The 19446-nt window shown below is 42.2% G+C and overlaps 1 protein-coding gene across 1 annotated transcript in view; it reads right to left on the bottom strand.

Annotated features, from left to right (window-relative positions):
• Nucleotides 1–2636: 2636 nt before the first annotated feature.
• Nucleotides 2637–19446, bottom strand: part of vwc2 (von Willebrand factor C domain containing 2) — a 53032-nt gene continuing 36222 nt past the window's right edge. Inside the window, exon 4 of the mRNA XM_028007937.1 lies at nucleotides 2637–3649. Coding sequence (XP_027863738.1) covers nucleotides 3507–3649 — 143 coding nt within the window. The 3' untranslated portion in view covers nucleotides 2637–3506. The remainder of the gene's footprint in view (nucleotides 3650–19446) is intronic.

Below are 19446 nucleotides of genomic sequence, written 5' to 3'. Positions count from 1 at the left end.
CGTCTTCCTCTTTTTCAGGATTGGCTCATGGGACCATCGGGTTCAGGAGGGAACCGTAGAAATCCCTCTCCCACCAACATCCAAACCGGAAAAATGAAGTCTGCTTTACTAACAGACAATGACAAAAGAAATAACCAGATTTAATGTCTGGTTTCAACTGTAAAATAAATGTCCTAATCTGCAGCTTGTTAATGACCAGGGCAGGGACAGCAGGACCATTACCCCTCAGCGGGCGAGCTGCATGGGAAATTAGGCATTATGCTGGCAATATGAATGAAAACAGAGATAATATCACAGCAAATCTCTTTGGGAAAAGGATAAGAGGGAAAACAGGCACGTCCTGCGCAGCGTGGATGAATGGATTTGTTTTGATTGAAGCTCTTACAGTAAAAAGAGGCAGAGAAGTGAGGATCTTAACAGCTCTGTGGCCCCCAGCTGTTCTGAAAGGAGCCTGTCGCGTAGCGTACCACGCACTCAGGCTTATTTACCTGGATCCCGCTGTCTGTCTGACGGACACGTCTCGCTGCTGGAGATGCACAGCCGTCCGGTTGTCTGGCAACCTCTGAATCAAAGAGTTTCACAGCGTGGTCTGGACATGGCAGAGGGGGCGACACAAAGAGCGCAGAGAGACAGAAACACAACACCTGCACCCGTTTACCACAGCCTGCCCACGGCTGCTCATAACCCCAACTTAAATTATTCATTTTCATTTTGATCTGCCGGTCGATCGGCCACGACAAGCCGCATTCATTACTCCACGAGCCGATATTGAAAACGAAGGCAGGAAGAATGTGAAGCAACTGTGTCGAAATCCTTGAACTAAATTGGAATCAGCAGCGCTGCAGCCTCCTGTCTGGCCTTTATTAGCGAACTCAGAAATCCAGAGGCGGCTCAGGACAATCAGTATTCTCACCAGTAACATCTTCCTGTTTATACTGTGATGCCTCTAGCAGCTGGAAATGAAGCTGCAGGTAGCTTCTCATCCTCTTGACAGCTCATTAAATATTTACCTGCAGCTTTCACACAAACACATCCCATCCCAGGACTTCAGAACCGGGGGAAATGTATATGCCAGAGGAGGGGGATTTGTTCGGATTTGTCCCGTTTAACAGGAACTGTGGGATATCTGGCAGAAAAAGGTTCAATCAATCCATCTCAGTAACGAGTCGTGATTCAAATAAAAGCAGAAACATTTTTATTCATTTGTAAGACCGTCAATACAAAACACCACCGACATGGACTATAAAAAGTTACTATTTGAGCATTTACAGAGCACAGATTGGCATTTGTTTCAAACATGAACACCAATACGAAGAGAAATACAAAAAAGCACTTTCAAATCAAAGCACATTTGAACATCCAGAAAAGATGAAAGAAAAGCAGAAACAGTCGAGTCCTTTTGAATTATCCCTCTGGTTTCGTTTCACTGCAGCGCTGCTTCGCCAAAGTATTCACACCTTTGATTTTCGTTTCACGTTTTTCATGTTACAAACTTCAATGTGTTTACTGGAATTTTTGTGATGGACCAAGAAAGCAAAACAAAATAGTACATGGGGGTAGAGTGGGAGGAAAATGAAACATGCATGTCAAAACAGTGACAGGTGAGACAGCTCACGACTCTGAGCTTTCTCTCTACCACATTTACGCACATACAGGATGAATTTCTGACATACTTTTTCTTGGCAAATTGGCTGGAAAGCATTTGTCTTTCAACAGCTATTCAATTGGATTTAGGTCTGGACTTTGATTAGACCATTTTAAAACAGGTGGACTCTTCTCTGATCCAGTGATTTCTATAGATTGGTGGTAGTGGATTTAATTGGGCCACAGAGGAAATTGGGGTTGGATACAAATGCAGGGTTCCTATTATAAATGACTTTGTTTTAGTCCATCACTTAAAATTCCAGTTTCACATTTCACTGTCTGACTGTTTGGGGGTGTGAATACCTTAGCAGTTCTCAGTATTGATTTTGAACTTGGTCGTCTTACACAGCAAACATTTGGCCACCTTTGGTTATAAAAAGATGGTCTGGTCTGCACTTTGGTGGTAGAGAGATTGGTATCTGAAGTGATGTCAAGACAAAAAGGAAGGAGTTCTGCTGGGACGGCTCAGAACTGAAGTTAGGCCATGTGTCAAGACTGGTGTCAGGAGTGGAGTTGGACTGGTGCAAGGACATTTGTTGGGACTGGTCAGACCTGAAGTTGGGCCATGTGTCTAGGTGTCAAGAGCGGTGTTGGATGAGTTCCAGGTGTTGTTACTGGTCTTGGGACTAATATTGGGACTGGTATTAAGATTAGTGTTGGAAGGTTGTAGAGACTGGTGTTTGGACTGGTATTGGTCTGGTGTTTGGAGGAGAAGCAGCTTTCAGCATCTATGCACCACAAATTTGGAACAAACTTCCAGAAAACTGTAAAACAGCTGAAACACTGACTTCTTTTAAATCTCAACTGAAAACCCACCTGTTTAGAATTGCATTTGAAATGTAATCAATTACAAATTTATTGATGTAACTTGACTTAATGATTGATTCTATATTGCTTTGTGTTTCTGTGTTTGATATGATGTAAAGCACTTTGAAATGCCTTGCTGCTGAAATGTGCTATACAAATAAAATTTGATTGATTGATTGATTGGACTGGCATTGGTCTGGTGTTTGGACTGGTATTGGGTCTGGTAATAGGCCTGGAGTTTGAGGTGGTGTTGGGTCTGATATCAAGACTGGTGTAGGTATTTCTGCCGGGACTAGTGGTCGGAGCAGTCAGGACCGAAGTTGGAACATTTGTCAAGATTGTGTCAAGAGTGGTGTTGGACGGGTCTGGGCCTAGTGTGGAGACTTCTGCTGGTGTTGGAACAGGTTCAGCCAGTTGGGACTGAAGTTGGGCCTGGTTCTAGGATTGCTATCTGGACTGTTATGAGGACTGGTGTGAGGACTGGTAAGGACTGGTGTTGGAATGGATGTTGGGCAGGTTTTGGTAAAGGTCTGAACTGGTTTCTGGCGTGGTGTTTGGGGTGGGGTATGGACTAGCTTCAGGACAGATTGAGTCAGGCGCCGTTATGAGCACCGGACTGGTGTTGGGTCAGGTCACGATGACACCACATGTTCAGACATTGAGGTTTTTCACCTCTAGAGACAGCTGTGTGTGTGTGAGCGTGTGTTCTGTACATTCCTTTGTTGTTGTTGACCTCTGGTCCAGTACATTGCTTATTAAAATACAGAAATTATAAAAAATATCTTTTCACTAGTTCAGCATGACCTTATATTTTGAATATATTCAGAAATAATTTAATACATAGATAAATAGATAATCTGTGTGAAGATTAGAAACTTTCATAAAAGCATTTTCAGTCGTTGGGGAGTGGCTGCTGTATAAATGCTGAATTGTTGGAGCGCCGCTGTCTGACCCTGATCATCAGTGGACTGGGTGAGAGTCCGAGAGTGTGCATGTGGTTCGGCGAGGGTGTTGCCTCCTCCGCCCCTCCTCACCTGTGCCAGTCTTTAGCTTTGTTAGCACTCGTTTTTACTGCAGGTGGCCTGCCGCTCGATCTGCCACGTGCCCTCCTCATACGTGCAGTAGCAGATTGTGCAGTCATCAATCTTCACCTCTCGCCCAGCTGGTATCACCTCTGTGTCCGCATAGCAGTTGGGCCCTGTGGGTGGTACAGGGAAACAGAGAAACTAGTGAAAAAGGAATAGCTTTTGAATTGTGCTTGAAAATGAAATCTCCAATGGACTCCGCTTTTTTTTCATCTGTTTCTTTTGTGTTGCTGGCACAGTGTCACATTATCGAGGTCAGACTCTCAATCAGGACACTGAAAATGCATGAATATCCTGAGCTCCTGTGGTTTAATATGCAGCAGGAAGTGAGCTGGGGTTAAAGTAAATGAGCATAAATGTAATGAGTTGTGAGCTAACATGTTTTTACTTAAGCTCTGCATATGAAAATGGAAAAATACTTCTACTTTCAGGTGCTGGAGTCACTTTATAGGTTCTCCGTCTGTGCTTTCAGCTTTACGACCAACCAAGGACACAGTCCAATGTTTGAAAAAGAGGCGTAAGGACAGATGACACAATTTAAAGCCACTCTCTTTGTGTCACTTGAAGGATGCCGATCAGTTTGAAATCCTGCCAGCTCAAAGAATTTCATCAGCCTTGAAGCAGGTGAAGTGTGACATAAAAGCATCCTGTAAATTGTAACTTTCGGGTGAAAGAATCTGTTTCTGTTACTTCTTTTCATTCTGTAAACCAGCCAAAACACATTAAAGGATCAGGAAATCTGACCTGCCATTAACACAGTGAATATTTCACTTTATTTTTACTCCTTTCTCTTCAGTAATGCAGAAATCTCATTTTTATGTTGGGCTTTTAATTATTTGAAAAGTTAATAAAAGAACAGATGGGTCACGACTATACAGGGAGACTGAAATATATGCATATGTGCATATGCATATGTGCATATGTGTACTCCCAGTGGTGTTTGGGTAAAAGTCTCTTAGCAAGTTTTATTTTCAACAGATACACTCATTTTGTGCAACATACCAATACCACTGCTAAAAGCCCCACAGCCTGCAGCTATCACCACCATGACTGACAACTGTTACTGTTTTCCTATTCTCTGAAGAATTCCTCACCTTCACTTTAGTAAATATTTATATTATTCACCTAATGGCTGCTGGAAATGGCACCATGGCACCAAATTGACCTGCAAGGTCCAGGAGTTCTAGACAATGGACAGGTCTCAGTCTTAAGTCTCGTTTGATGATAAAACTATTTCAGTCGAACCTAAATGACTTGATTTTAGAGCATTTTTCTTGGCTGCCACTCATTCGTTCCAAGTCTATTAAAACCTGCTTCACTGTGGACAATGCTGGTTTCCTAACACATTAATATTCATGGTAGGCTTGAGCTTCAGTAGTTCCTGGGTTGCTCGTAAACATTTAAAGAATTAAGGTGATAGTCCAGTAGGTTGTTCCATTTTCACACTAACCCAACCCAGATCGAGGTTTGTAACCAGACCAGAGTTCACTTTTCTGGTCCGCATCAGAGTTTGATTACGCGTTCACATTCTTAGTTGTTTAGAAATGGCTCCAAAAGACTTTTATAAATCTTAAATCTCCACAGAGTGCCTTGGATTTTCTCATTGCTCTGAATACGACCCAGTTCAGTTCTGTCAGACAAATCTTTTTCTGCTGCCAGTTGTACTCAAACATGGACACCGAACAGGAGCAAACATTCTTTAATGGCAATATTTTGCATGTATGTCTGTGACATGCAGTGAGGTTCATAACTGGTGAGGCACTGACTTAATCTCTGCCTCACCTGACCGCACGTCACTGGTCTGCTTATATTTGAACCTGTTCATACAGGTTTGACCACATATGGATGAATGAAAATCCATTCCTGCCAGCCATTCCTCGTTAAATCACTAAAGCTTGTTGATTAATCCACTCAGGAAAAGCGAGTCTTCAAATAAATCATTAATAACCTCAAATTAACATTCATTGCCATGCAGGCGACGAGTGTTTGTAAACTAACTGGAAGCAAATGTCTGAACCAAAGAGTCTTTGAATGCGGCTGTTTGGTAAAAAAAAAAAAATGTGACCCTCGCATTTATAAACAGAGAGCAATATTCCATGCACAATATTACTTAGCATATGTGTGAGCAGAACTTTTAAATAACATGCAGCCTTTTCTGATCACTTTAACATCCAGTGGGTAATAAACAAATAACATGAGTTTCTTTATATCACAGTGAAACAGCAAATGTCGCCTCTGCTGCACACTCTGTGAATTCAGTGCAGAACAGGTTATTGGTAAAAAGATAAAAATATTTCTGAGGAGAAAAAGCCAGAGAAACACTCTGTGTTTTCTGACGGACGTAGAGGCTATTCAAGAACACATTTTATGAGAAAGAAGATTTCTGTTTGACAGCATGTATTTAGGTTTCTCATGCCTCTACCAGATGATATGCTCCGGAAAATACAAACTTACATCAGCCACATTTTAAACAATCACACTGACAGAGATTTGTATTTAGAGAGGACACAAGAAATGAGCCTGCAGAGACAAAGAGGAGCCTTCATGTTCAGTTTGCTCCAATTCGTAGCTAAACTAGTCACAAATTAAAGTTGATTAGCAATTGTAGAAAATATCAGGCAGTTCTCTTTTGGGAACACATAACTTGCTAATTGCTCTAAGTTTTCTAACCGTCTCCTACGTAACAAGAAAGTGTGAATTTCTTTTCACAATGTAAAGCTCAGAGGAGTCCATTCTGCTTCCACAGAAAGCATTAAAGACATTGTTATGCCTTTTGTTGGAAGAGCCAATCATTTTAAATTCAGCAGATTTACAAACTTCTCTTTGGAATAGATTCATCTTCAGTAAAATAATCTTGTTATAAAAAAGTACGGCTTCTTTCTGTTCAGTTTCACATATCAGAATATGAAAATCACCTTGTGAAAGCCAGTTATTAAAAGGAAAGTTAATCTAGATAATTAAATAATCTTCCATAGGTGTGAAAAAACTGACTAAAAGCAATAGTTGGGACATTTTGCTACTCTGGAGCATAAAGCTCTGTGCCCACACAACACTAAAGTGTAGAGACATCAGCAAGGACTTAAGAGAAGCAATTGCTGCCAGTCACCAGCGATTTCAAAACTATTCATCCAGCCATTATCTACACCTGCTTATCCTTGCAGGCTCTCTGGGGGGCTGGCGCTTATCGCTTGCAGTCATTTGGCAGGAGGCGAGGGACGCCCTGGACAGGCCTGCAGTCCATCACAGGGCAACACAGAGACGCAAGACAGGCAAGCATACACACTCACACCTGAGGACAGTTCAGAGAGACCAATTAACCAAACAGTCAGGATTTCAGGGTGTTTTCACACCTGATAGTCTGATAGACTCTGTTCTATTGGGAACCAAAGCTGCAACACTTGTTCCATTTTCAGCTGCTGTGGTTTTCTTTCTCTCTGCTCTGAGTCCAACCAACCAAACACCTTCCCTTTGAAAAACCTATTTCCCTCCTTGCCTGCAGGGGCGCTGCAACCAAGAACCACTGAAGGAAATGACATGAAAACCTCTGAAGAAGACACTGAGTGCAACTTCCTTCTTCACAAAACGGAAACAAAAATGAAGTGTCAGATTTTATTGCTTGTAGGATTTCTGTTTTGCCTTTGGTGACAGACCACGAGCCATTTCCCCTACTAGAGCCAGACTAGAGCCTTTGTCTTGATTGTATTTACCCAGAATGCCCTGCGCTGTAGTCTGCTTCCTATTTTTGGAGTGATTTCCAGTCCACTTGGCGTTCACATGTGTAGTCAAGCAGCATCAGAGTTCACTTCAGCCAAACAGAGATCGTGGGCGAACCAGAGTTTAGGTCAGAGTTTGATTGCACATTCACACCTTCGCAAACAAACCGGACTTTCTAGGAAAACAAATTTGACTTCAATTAAAACAGACTAAGCAGAGTTGGTATGAATGCACTGTTAGCCTGTATATATGAGGAAACCAGAGAAACTGGATAGAACCCACACACGCACACACAGAGCATGCAAACTCCATGCAGTAAAACACCAGCAGTACTGCCATCTGTACCACTGTGCAATCTGATTACAAAACTATTTAAAGTTAAATGTGAGGCGAAGTGTCTGACAAATCATTTTCCCAGCAGAAAACATTCTAAAAGCTTCCTGTTTTTGTACATATGGAGTGTAAACACAAAGCCATTAGCAGTGGCCTTTAAAGCAAATCATTCTATGAGGAGAAACATGATCTATGGGTGAAAACTTCAACACAGGTTCACTCCAAGATCAGACTGTGGAATGTTGCTAGAAATTGCAAAAAATCCAGAAATCTGTCAGCCTCTACAGCCTGCAGCTACAGTTCAATTTAATGACAAAACCTATTAGGAAGAGAAAGCAGGAGAAAACTTCTCTCTGAAATGAATATGGCAGTTTGACTTATGTTTGACTTCTAGGTAAAAGTAGAGATGTTTGGCCACAACGCGCTGCCTGGAGAAAAACAAGCACAGTATATCAGCACAAAGTCTGGATAACAAGAAGCACAGAGGGCGACAGCTGATTATCCAGGCTTGTGCAGACTCAGGACTTCGGCACCTTGCAGTCAGAAAGTCAACCATTAACTCTTAATGCTGTGGTTGAGGCCAAGCCGAGCTGAGCAGAAACCTCGGTGAGCTGACGCAACCATATTGTGAGAGACTGATGATGCTGTGTTTAGTTTCTCACTCACAGCTTTTCCATTTTGGCTTCATCTTTGTTTGAGAAACAACAACAGTGTGGGCCGGGTGCTGGAGCGCATCCCAGCCATCACTGGGCGAGAGGTTGACTCTGCTGAAATAGATTTCTATCAAATCCATCATTAATATGTCGATATGGGCTGGAAAATAAGACAATATGAACCCAGACACATATTTTTGATTTCCAGAAACATCCCACTCTAGATCAGAGACATGAGTCTAATTATTAGTATCTTCAGTTGCTGTATTAGTTTTACTTTCAGACGTCAGATCTCTTGCTGAGTTCTGTGATGTTTTTTCATAAAATTCAAGCTATCCATCAAAAATGAGGCTACATGCAACAGGCTGGATGCGCTGCCCTGTTTTATTTATTTGTTCCAGTGGAAAATGGGCTCTCACATGTGAGCGTTCATCGATTGCTTCCCATAATAGCGTCCCAGTTAGAGGAATATGACAGGAGGAACAGTGGAAACATCAGATCCAAGGTCTGGGAGCTGCTGGAGTCGGCGCACGTTTCACACAGCAGCTGGTTTTTCTGCTAACCGATGTTGAGCACGTCTAACATGCAGGAATCTTTCCACTGGGGTCCCCTTAAAGACAAAATTTATCACGTTTCCCTACCTCTCTTAATTAATCATCCCTCGGCCTTGAATCTGCCTAAAATAGATTTTCCATTGGCCTTCATTACCATGCCCTTCAAACTGCTGAATGACCATTCACGGTTTATGCAGCGGAGCGTATTTACAGGCGAAGTCTGAGATCCCGGCAGGGGAAGAGATTCATCTGGGATTTACAGAGATTACGCTGAATTCTCAAGGACCATTTATCCCGTCCTCTTTCTGGGATTCAAACGTTTAACTCCAGCATTTTTTTACAGACTGCCGGCTCTGGCTTTGGTTGTGGGATTGCACATTACAGGTTTTCAATTACTCATTGTTCCACAGCAGTAAAGCACAAATCTTGCTGAGGGTGGATTCTATCCTCCAATGACCTAAAGGTTGGAAAGCGCATAAGAAAAAGTCAAATTAAGGAGTGTTGCGCAGCGCTTTAATAAAGTTCTGAAGTGGAGCCCAGGGGACTGTTTTTTCCTTTTCCTATATTGCAGGAAATTGGCTCTTGCTAATTGAAGTTTTGATGTTAAGAAGCTGCTGCTAAGAACAGAGCTCAGTATGTGGCCAAGACAAATGCAAAACAACAAAACCATGACTGGAGCAAAGCCTTTTGAGCTGTTTTTGCTCCTTTACAACTGAAAATACGATGGATCTTATTGGGATTTCATCACAGACAGCAGAGCATCGTTAAGTCAAAGGGAAATGATGCAAAGTTTTGTGTAACTAAAACAGTTTTACCATGTAAAACACACTTTGTAAAACCATCTTTTTCTTTAAAATTACAGCTGTGAGTCTCCATAACTAAAGATGCAAAAGATTCCCAACTGGAGTGTGGTCTTTGACTGGACCACTCTGACACAGGACTACCCTTTGGTCTATTGATCCTATTGTGTTTTGTTTAATCACTGCTGAACAATATGTGTGATTAACCCTGAAACAAAATCAAGAAGCGATCTGATACAAAGACCATCTGGTGAACACAGAGCAGCAACGTGATTAAAACAAGGCAGAGACAAAGAGAGGCTTAATCACCACAACAGGAAGAAGTTAACATGCTCCACTGATTCCTCTCAGCATTTCTTTCCATAACCAATCACTGGATTTTTGTTGTATAAAGCGTGAGTGCATTGTCTGATTGCTGCTTTCTCTTTGGAAAATGTGTTTGCCTGCAGCGAGTGGACAGGAAGGAAGTCCTTAAGCAACCAAATCCTGAATCCCTCAACAGAGAGAAGAAGTTTCCAGTTTTTAGTTTTATCAACTCAACAACTCTGGCCAACTTCCCTTTCTCTTTCAGTGATGTTTTAATTAATTCTATATGTTTGTTGTTTGTTTCTTGGTTTTGTTTTCTCTCTTTCTGCAGGTCTAGAGGCAGATTTCTGGGCTGTTGACTTGTGTTCCTTCTTTCTCTTGTCTATTCACGTCTCTTTCCCTTTAAACCTTTTCTCCACTGTCTTTTCTCCTTTCTTTTCCATCTCCATATCCATTAAAATTGACATAAACTTAAAGAAATTTCTAATAAAGTTTCAAATACATCAAGTTGAGCATCATAGCAAAATCCATAAATACTGAGCCACCTGAGTGGGGCTGAACTGTAAACCAGGACTAACAGATCTCTGCCCCTTCTTCATGCACATTGGAAGCAGATGAAGTTGTTTCCCACAGCATGATTCTATCACCACTGAGCTCTGAGATGCTGAAAGCTCAGGATATTGTTCTATAAATTAACCTTCATCGTTCTCTCTGACCTTTCTGCTGGGTTCCTTGGTCTTCAGGAAGCTGTTTGTTCTCTGATTTTCTCTAACAAACCTCTGAAAGCCTCACAGAACATCTGGATTCGTAATAAATTTAAACTGTTCAGGTGAACTAATGAGGGGATGTATAACAAATATAGTTGGATACGCTGGATTTTATTTAGGGGTACTGGAGTAAAAGGCACTGTTCCACTTTCTAAAATGATTCTTTCTGTGAAATTGTGATGGCTGCAGTTACAGCCACACAAATGTGGTAATATTCACTCTCACCACACGCAATAAGTTCATTTCACTTATATTTGGATTTCTTTAAGTTTAGGATTTAATTTACAGAATAACTAGTTTTGTTTAGAAAGCAACACATCACAGTGTATTCTAGAATAAGTGCGCACATTTTAGTTTATATTGTTGTGTTTTGCTTGATTTAATCTTTGTTTTGTTTCTGAGTTTAAGTGCTGGCTGCCCAATCCTTAGGAGAGCAGAGAGGTGGAGAAGGGGTGGAGCAAGCCAGCTGAGACTGCAAATTGGTTCACACCATTACTCATCATCCAGAGGGGGGGAATGGGATTTGCTATGTTAGTTTCTGTTAGGTTTCTGTGTATTTTCCCCTTTGTGTTTTGTATGTGGCCTGATCAGCCAGTATTTAAGTCCCCTTTTGTCTCTGTTTGAGAGGTCTGTTTTTTGAGTTAGTCTGAGTTGATGTCTGTTACTTTGACCTCTTTTATGGGCCCAAATTTTGTCATTTTTTCTATTATTTACCCAAGTTTTGTTTTGGGTTAAATAAAAAATAATTATTATTGACTTTGAACCGGTGCCTGGCTGTTCCTTAACTGCTCGGTCCATCACAGTGGTGTCAAAAGTGGGATCTCGCAGTTAAAGGCACCGGTTATTATTTTTTTTAGTAGTCCTCTTCCTCCTCTTACCAAGCCATGCAAAGAGCAGGAAGGAGTGCCAAAGGACAAAAAGGAGATCCTCAAAACCAGCCTGCCGGAATGGAGGAGCAAGTTGGAGAGGAAAATGGAGCCTCTGGAGGGGTGGATAGCACTGAGGGTAAGGAGCCAACAATATCAGAAGTAATTTCCATTCTTCGTTCTCATATGGGCCAGCAGGAAGCCCAGGAAACAAGACGGAGGGAGGAGTTTAATCGGCAGGAACAGCGCTTCAGAGCACTGCGACACCAATTTCAGCTGCTACAGGTGGAAGTGCAAGCGCGTACCCCCCTTGCTCCTGAGCCTCGATTGGATGAGTCACAACAATCCGATGCAGAATCAAGTGAAGGTGATGACCATACCTGTGGCAATAATGAGCAAATATATGCTCCCTCAGGTCAGTTTCACTCTCATGAACCCAGACTTGAAAAACTGACAGATGAGGATGACATTGAACATTTTTTAACAACATTTGAACGCATGGCTCTAGTTTGCCGGTGGAAGAAAGCAGATTGGGTTTTTTACCTGATTCCATTACTCACTGGCAAAGCAAGAGCTGCGTATGTTCACATGGACATGGATGACTCTCTGGATTATTATAAAGTTAAAGAAGCGGTGCTTCGAAAGTACGACATTAATCCTGAAACATATAGATTGAGATTTCGATCATTGGAAGTAAAACCTGAGGAGAATCCAAAAGAATTGTACGCAAGATTGAAGGACTTGTATGGAAAGTGGATGATGCCAAGACAAAAAACTGTGCAGGAGGTAGGGGAGATCATCATTTTAGAACAATATTTAAGAATACTGTCTCCTGAGTTGCAGATATGGGTTAAAGAACATAATCCAAAATCAGCTGCATAGGCTGCCCAGCTGGCTGACGTGTTTGTGGCAGCACGGACAAAAGGACAACCCTGGAGTCAAAAAGCATGGAAGTTGAGGGAGGTTGCAAGACCTGTTCCCCATTACCGAAAGGCAGGGGTGAGTAAACCTCTAAAGGGCCAATCATTGAGTGCTTTATCAAGAGTCCCAGCCAAAACAGTGATTTGTTATCTGTGTGGGATGGAAGGACACACAAAACCAATGTGCCCGAAGAACTCCACAAAAATAACACAAATGTGTTTTGTGCCCAGACAAAGTATGGACTCCAAAGGGGAGTCTAGTTTAAGAACGACCTCAATTGAAGTTGAGGGTAAACAATTAGAGGCACTCATTGACTCAGGAAGTACTCAAACTCTGGTGCACAGAGACTTTGTTCCAGCAAATAAGGTTAATGTGGAAACAATCCCTGTCCGCTGCATTCATGGAGATGAGTTGTTGTATCCAACAGCAGACTTGTATATTAAAGTACAAGACCAACTTTATCTTCTAAATATTGGTGTGGCTGAGAATTTGCCATTTCCAGCAGTGCTGGGTCAAGACCTGCCTGTGTTGGATGATTTATTGAACTCCAGCAAAATGTGTAACATTGCATTAACCAGATCTCAGGCTAAAAAGAGAGAGGAGTTTATACAACCACTCTGTGCCTTGCCTTTTTATGACGCGGACCTGGAGACCACACCCGGGAAGTCTCGCAAGTCCCGCAGACAGCGACGGCAAGAGAAATTTCAACACGCTGTCAAGTCACCTTCTAGCTCTGAGCCTGAGTTACCAATGGGGCTTAAAATCCCTGCTAACATTAGAGAATTGCAGCACAGCGATCCAGCCCTAACATCTTTATTCCAGAAAGCAGAGGGAAATAAAAATCCTGAACGAGGTTTGAACGGCCTGGGTGAATTTTTGCTGAAAGATGGCATCTTATATCGTCAGCAGGGGTCAGCATTGCAGTTAGTGGTTCCTGAACCAGTCCAGAAGGTAGTGCTGTCTTTAGGACATTCCATTCCATGGGCTGGCCATCTTGGAAAGCACAAGACACTGGCCCGCATCAGAAAATATTTTGATTGGCCTGGAATACGATCTGATGTGACTCTGTTCTGCAAAAGCTGCCCTCAGTGCCAAAAGTCTTCCCTAAAAATTCCCCCCAGAGCTCCTCTTCAGTCTTTGCCAATCATCAACACCCCGTTTGAGCGGCTGGGAATGGACATTGTTGGCCCCCTAGAAAGAAGTAAATCAGGTAATCGTTACATGCTGGTGATCCTGGATTATGCTACAAAATATCCAGAGGTTTTTCCTTTGAAATCAATAAAAGCTAAAGCAGTTGCCTTCTGTCTCATACAGCTCTTCTCACGAGTTGGGTTTCCAACTGAAATTCTCACCGACTGTGGAACTAATTTTCTGTCCACTTTGTTGAAGCAGGTGTACCAACTCCTAGGAATTAAGAGCCTAAAGACTACTCCATATCACCCTCAGACAGATGGCCTGACAGAGCGCTTCAATCAGACCTTGAAGCAAATGTTGCGCAAGTTTGTCAATGAAACCGGCACAGATTGGGACCAGTGGCTACCTTATCTTCTCTTTGCATATAGAGAAGTGCCACAGGCCTCTACTGGTTTTTCACCTTTTGAATTGCTGTATGGCTATGAAGTCCGGGGTCCCTTATCTCTGTTAAAGACATGGGAGGGTGACAAAGAAAGATCTCAAGCTGTAGATGTTGTCTCTTATGTTGTCCAGATGTGGGAACGACTGGAAAAGATGATGGCATTGGCCCAAGCTCATAAGGAAGAAGCACAGAAACATCAGAAAAACTGGTATGACCAGTCAGCTCGCCAGAGGTCTTTCAGCCCTGGCCAGAAAGTGTTGGTGCTCCTTCCTAGTGCTGACAGTAAACTGTTGGCAAAATGGCAAGGTCCGTATGAAATCCAGAGCAAACTGGGGCCAACAACCTACAAGATTGCCATTCCAGATCAGCCCCGTTCCACCAGGGTGCTCCATGTCAACCTGCTTAAAGAATGGGTAGAAAAGCCAAAGGCAGATGTTTTTCTTATTCAGGATGTGACAGAGGAAGAGGAGGAGGATAACCAGTACCTGCCAAAGCCTTCACCTCAATCGCTGGATCTGGACCACCTCTCGGAAGAAAAGCAGGCTCAGGTGAGAAATCTGTGCACCCCAAACATGTTTCAGGGAAATCCTGGTAAAACGGACCTTGTCCAACATGACATTGTATTAAAAGATGGAGCTTCTGTGAGAAGACTGAGTTACAGAATACCTGAGCGTCTGTTGGCTTCACTGAAAGAGGAAGTTGATCTGATGCTGTCACTCGGAATCATTGAACCATCAAGAAGTGAATGGTGCCACCCAGTGGTCTTGGTGCCGAAGAAGGACGGCAGCCTACGGTTCTGCATTGATTTCAGGTATTTGAATGGAATAACACAATTTGATTCATATCCAGCCCCCCGCATCGACGACATGGTTGAGCGGATTGGGAAGGCCAGATATTTAACAACCATAGATCTCTGCAAAGGTTATTGGCAGGTACCCCTGACGGAGCAGTCAAAAGAACTTACTGCTTTCCGGACCCCATGGGGCCTGTTCCAGTTTAACGTCATGCCATTTGGACTACATGGTGCCCCGGCAACATTCCAGAGATTGATGGATCAGGTACTATCTGACATGTCTGATTTTGCTGCAGCCTACCTTGATGACATAGTCATTTTCAGTGCTACCTGGGAAGATCACCTGAAAAATTTGGAGAAGGTGTTGGAGCGACTTCAATCTGCAGGGTTGACTATTAATCCAGCCAAGTGTACAATTGCCAAGTCTGAAACTGAGTACCTGGGGTTTATTATAGGAAATGGAGTGATAAAGCCTCAAATAAATAAAATTACAGCTATAGAGTCCTGCCCTCTGCCTGAGACCAGAAAACAGTTAAGATCTTTTCTGGGTATGGCAGGGTTCTATCATCGGTTTATCCCTCATTTCTCAGCCAGGGCCGCGTTATTAACGGATCTCACTGGTTCACGAAGCCCCAATAAGATCCTCTGGACAGAGGAGGCTAAAACCGCTTTTCAGGACCTGCGGCAATCTCTCAGTAAGAGCCCAGTCCTGCACAGCCCTGAGTTTAAGAGACCTTTTATTCTACAGACTGATGCCTCTGAGAGAGGTTTGGGAGCTGTTCTGTTGCAGGGACCCCCTGGAGAGCGCCATCCAGTGGCTTTTATTAGCCGCAAGCTGTTTCCAAGGGAAATACGATATTCAACCATTGAGAAAGAGGCACTAGCCATTAAATGGGCCCTGGACTCATTCAAATACTACCTTCTTGGCAGAGAGTTCACCTTAGAGACTGACCATAAAGCTCTCCAATGGATAGAGAAGATGAGAGATACCAATGGAAGGATTACGCGATGGTACCTTGCCATCCAGCCATTTCGATTCACCATCCACCATATCCCCGGCAAGGACAACTGCATCGCAGACTGTCTCTCTCGCTGTCCCAGTGAGAGATCTGAAGAGGGGGAGTGTGTGATGGCTGCAGTTACAGCCACACAAATGTGGTAATATTCACTCTCACCACACGCAATAAGTTCATTTCACTTATATTTGGATTTCTTTAAGTTTAGGATTTAATTTACAGAATAACTAGTTTTGTTTAGAAAGCAACACATCACAGTGTATTCTAGAATAAGTGCGCACATTTTAGTTTATATTGTTGTGTTTTGCTTGATTTAATCTTTGTTTTGTTTCTGAGTTTAAGTGCTGGCTGCCCAATCCTTAGGAGAGCAGAGAGGTGGAGAAGGGGTGGAGCAAGCCAGCTGAGACTGCAAATTGGTTCACACCATTACTCATCATCCAGAGGGGGGGAATGGGATTTGCTATGTTAGTTTCTGTGTATTTTCCCCTTTGTGTTTTGTATGTGGCCTGATCAGCCAGTATTTAAGTCCCCTTTTGTCTCTGTTTGAGAGGTCTGTTTTTTGAGTTAGTCTGAGTTGATGTCTGTTACTTTGACCTCTTTTATGGGCCCAAATTTTGTCATTTTTTCTATTATTTACCCAAGTTTTGTTTTGGGTTAAATAAAAAATAATTATTATTGACTTTGAACCGGTGCCTGGCTGTTCCTTAACTGCTCGGTCCATCACAGAAATAAAAAGAAAAGCATGAATAATTTCCCAACTACTTCACAATAATGTGCTAATTCTTGTTCCATAAAACACATTCTAGCACACGCAAACACACACAAAACAGTATTTTCTGAAGCTGCTAAATTGGAACAAAAATGTCTTTTTTGTATGACAGACAGTCTGTGAGATTTGCAGTTTTTTGTAAACTAAATGCGCCTCGTTCAGAGCCAGAGGCTTGGAAGAAAAGTGCTAATAAATCATCTATTATCTCTGGAGTTGGCCAGCAAAATATCAACACAGCGTGAATTGCTTTCGCAGAACAGGTATGGCATAACAATGGCTATTTCCCTTAGAGTAACAGGGTCTTCAGCCACTCTTGTTGTATAATTAAAGTGCTGATAAATGGGGAGTCTTCCAGCTGCAGCCGGAGCGTTTCATTGGCCGACACAAGGCACGCACCGGCCACATCAATCAGCCTGAGTAGTCTGCCGCAGGCCGTCAAAACGCCAGCCCCGACGCATTTATAAGTCTTCAAATGAACGCGAGCGCGGCTTATCTGAATAACAACTTATCCAGTGGACAGGCCGACTGTCGCTACTGATTCATCATCATTAACTGGGTTTGGCACAAGAAAAGATGCTCAGGTCAAGGATGTGTTAGGAGAGAGAAAAAATAATCTTGTAATTCTGCAGGATAAACACAAAGTTCATTCCAGAACTTTGTCTGGCTGCAGGACTCATTTATGTTAATTAATGCAAGGATCTGACATCACTGTGCTTACTCTGTCAACCTGTTATTCTGCTGCTCCTTTCACGCCCACCTTTATGTCATCGCTTCATTAATATGAGATCGCCCATCTCTACATGGCGCTCTGTAGTTCTGCAGGAAAATACATTCACAAGTGCAGGATCTTTTCAGCAACACCTGAGGAGGCTGAGACCAGCGGGCAGTGTGTGTGTGTGTGTGTGTGTGTGTGCGTGTGTGTGTGTGTGTTTGTGTGTGTGGGGGGGTACGACCCAACCTGTCGCTACAAAGTGTTAGAAAGGAGTAAAGACAGCCGTGGCTCCCACCTGATCCTTTAAATCATGCAGATCTGCTTTAGCAGGTATAAATGAGCAGACAGCACTCAATGTAATGGATTTCTTGTGTACATTTGCAAAATAAATGCTGAATTAAAATGCTTTGCACAGACAGGAAGTGGAGGAATTTGCAATAAAGTAATTTCCCCAGAGGACGCTCTGTGCCGTACGTCGACTGTAAGGTTTTCTGGAGGTGCCACCTCATGCGTTTGTTTGCATATGTTATGAGTTATGGTGTCTGTGATGATATTTGAAGCTGAACTCATGCACTGCGCTCAAATAAAGCCACCGTTCGGAGACACAGCAGCAGGGACACCACAGCAGGGCTGTCCCTGCAAGAGACCGTCCTTCACACTCACTTACCAAACGCCGCAGCTAAAAATGTTCTAAAAAGCCTGAAAATAAATTCCTCTTCTGAAGCAGTGGTTTAATCCCAGACTATAAAAATTTGAACACTTGAATTTATTCAGTGAGAAAAATATTAAGATTTTTTTTTTTAAATCCCTGGTAGAACAATTACTGCCACCCTGTTAATATTCGTTCAATCGCCTTTTCACCAGTAAGAAAGCATTTCTCCTGGAAAGCAGGTTTAGTTCCAAAACATTTCTCAAGGTTGGAGCGTAGAGAGAGACAGATCTTTGACTATTCCTCACTGTGCAATTTGAGTCCAGACTCCTCTCTTGTACTCAGATGTTTTTGTCTCAGGACTGAGATTTAAATGGGAGATGGTTGATTTTGTGTCTGGAGAGCCATTTCTGTCTTAAAAGCGTCTGTCTAGTAAAGTGGAGCTCGGTATTCAGCTCATAGCCATAAGTGAACTGCTAAATCTGAAAATACTCTAAAAAAAAGCTTAAAAGTGCCTATTTTAATGGTTCAGGCACAAAATATACCTGAATATACATTAATACACAAACTGGAAACCGTCTTAGCACAACAAAAGAAGCTAACATCTATGGTCTGTCTTATTTCCGCTCTGAAGTGTTCAGCCAATCAGCACCAAGTAAAATAAGTGGAGCTCCCGGATTGGCTGTTTTGAAAACATCAGCCAATTCAATTTCAAGTAGCAGTGAGAGATATTTCACCTTTCCAAGCTGCATTTTCTTTCAAATATTTTTATGTTCTACAGAAGATTTCCTGCGACTATTTTGGAGTTTTGTCCCAGAAACAATCAGTGAATATTTGAATCCACCATTAAGCCGTGGCTCACTGGGACCATCACTCTGCTGAAGGATCTAATTTAAGGTTTCTGACAAAGGCCACCAGATTTTTAATCAAAACATCCTGATATCACAGAGCTTATTATACACAACTCAAAGCTTTTGAAAGAGAAATGGGTCAAAAGCATCACATTTAACTTTACATTGTGGATGAAATACTTCTAAATATTTATTTACTCTGTTTGCTAAGCTCAGTCTTAAGGTTCTGGTTGATTTGACAGGAGTGTTTTTAGAGACTTTTGCTCTTACTTCTGATATCGCGTTTTGTTGTTTTTATTGTTGTCTTTTGTTCTTTCCATATTTTGAATGTTTATTGATTTTTATCTGTACAGCTCTTTGTCACAGCTACTGTTGTTTTAAAGTGCTTTATAAATAAAATGATCATAGTTTATATTTGTGATTGCAGAACAGAAACCTCTTTTTTCTATCTGCTCTCTAACATTAAAGCTTGTTTGGACATTTTATTCAACCTCTCTCTCTTCTTTAACAGGTCATTGATTTAAAGGAACTCAATGTTTCGGCAGTTTTGCAGTTTTCTAGAAGTTTGTTTCAGATTAGTGAAGTTTAAAACCTGAATATATTTTCTCCATGTTTGGTTCTGTTCTGGGG

The sequence above is a fragment of the Xiphophorus couchianus genome, chromosome 22 (genome assembly GCF_001444195.1).
Source record: "Xiphophorus couchianus chromosome 22, X_couchianus-1.0, whole genome shotgun sequence".
In the NCBI taxonomy this organism is placed as follows: domain Eukaryota; kingdom Metazoa; phylum Chordata; class Actinopteri; order Cyprinodontiformes; family Poeciliidae; genus Xiphophorus; species Xiphophorus couchianus.
Note: the sequence above shows the minus strand (reverse complement) of the source record. Positions and strands in the feature narration are given on the sequence as shown.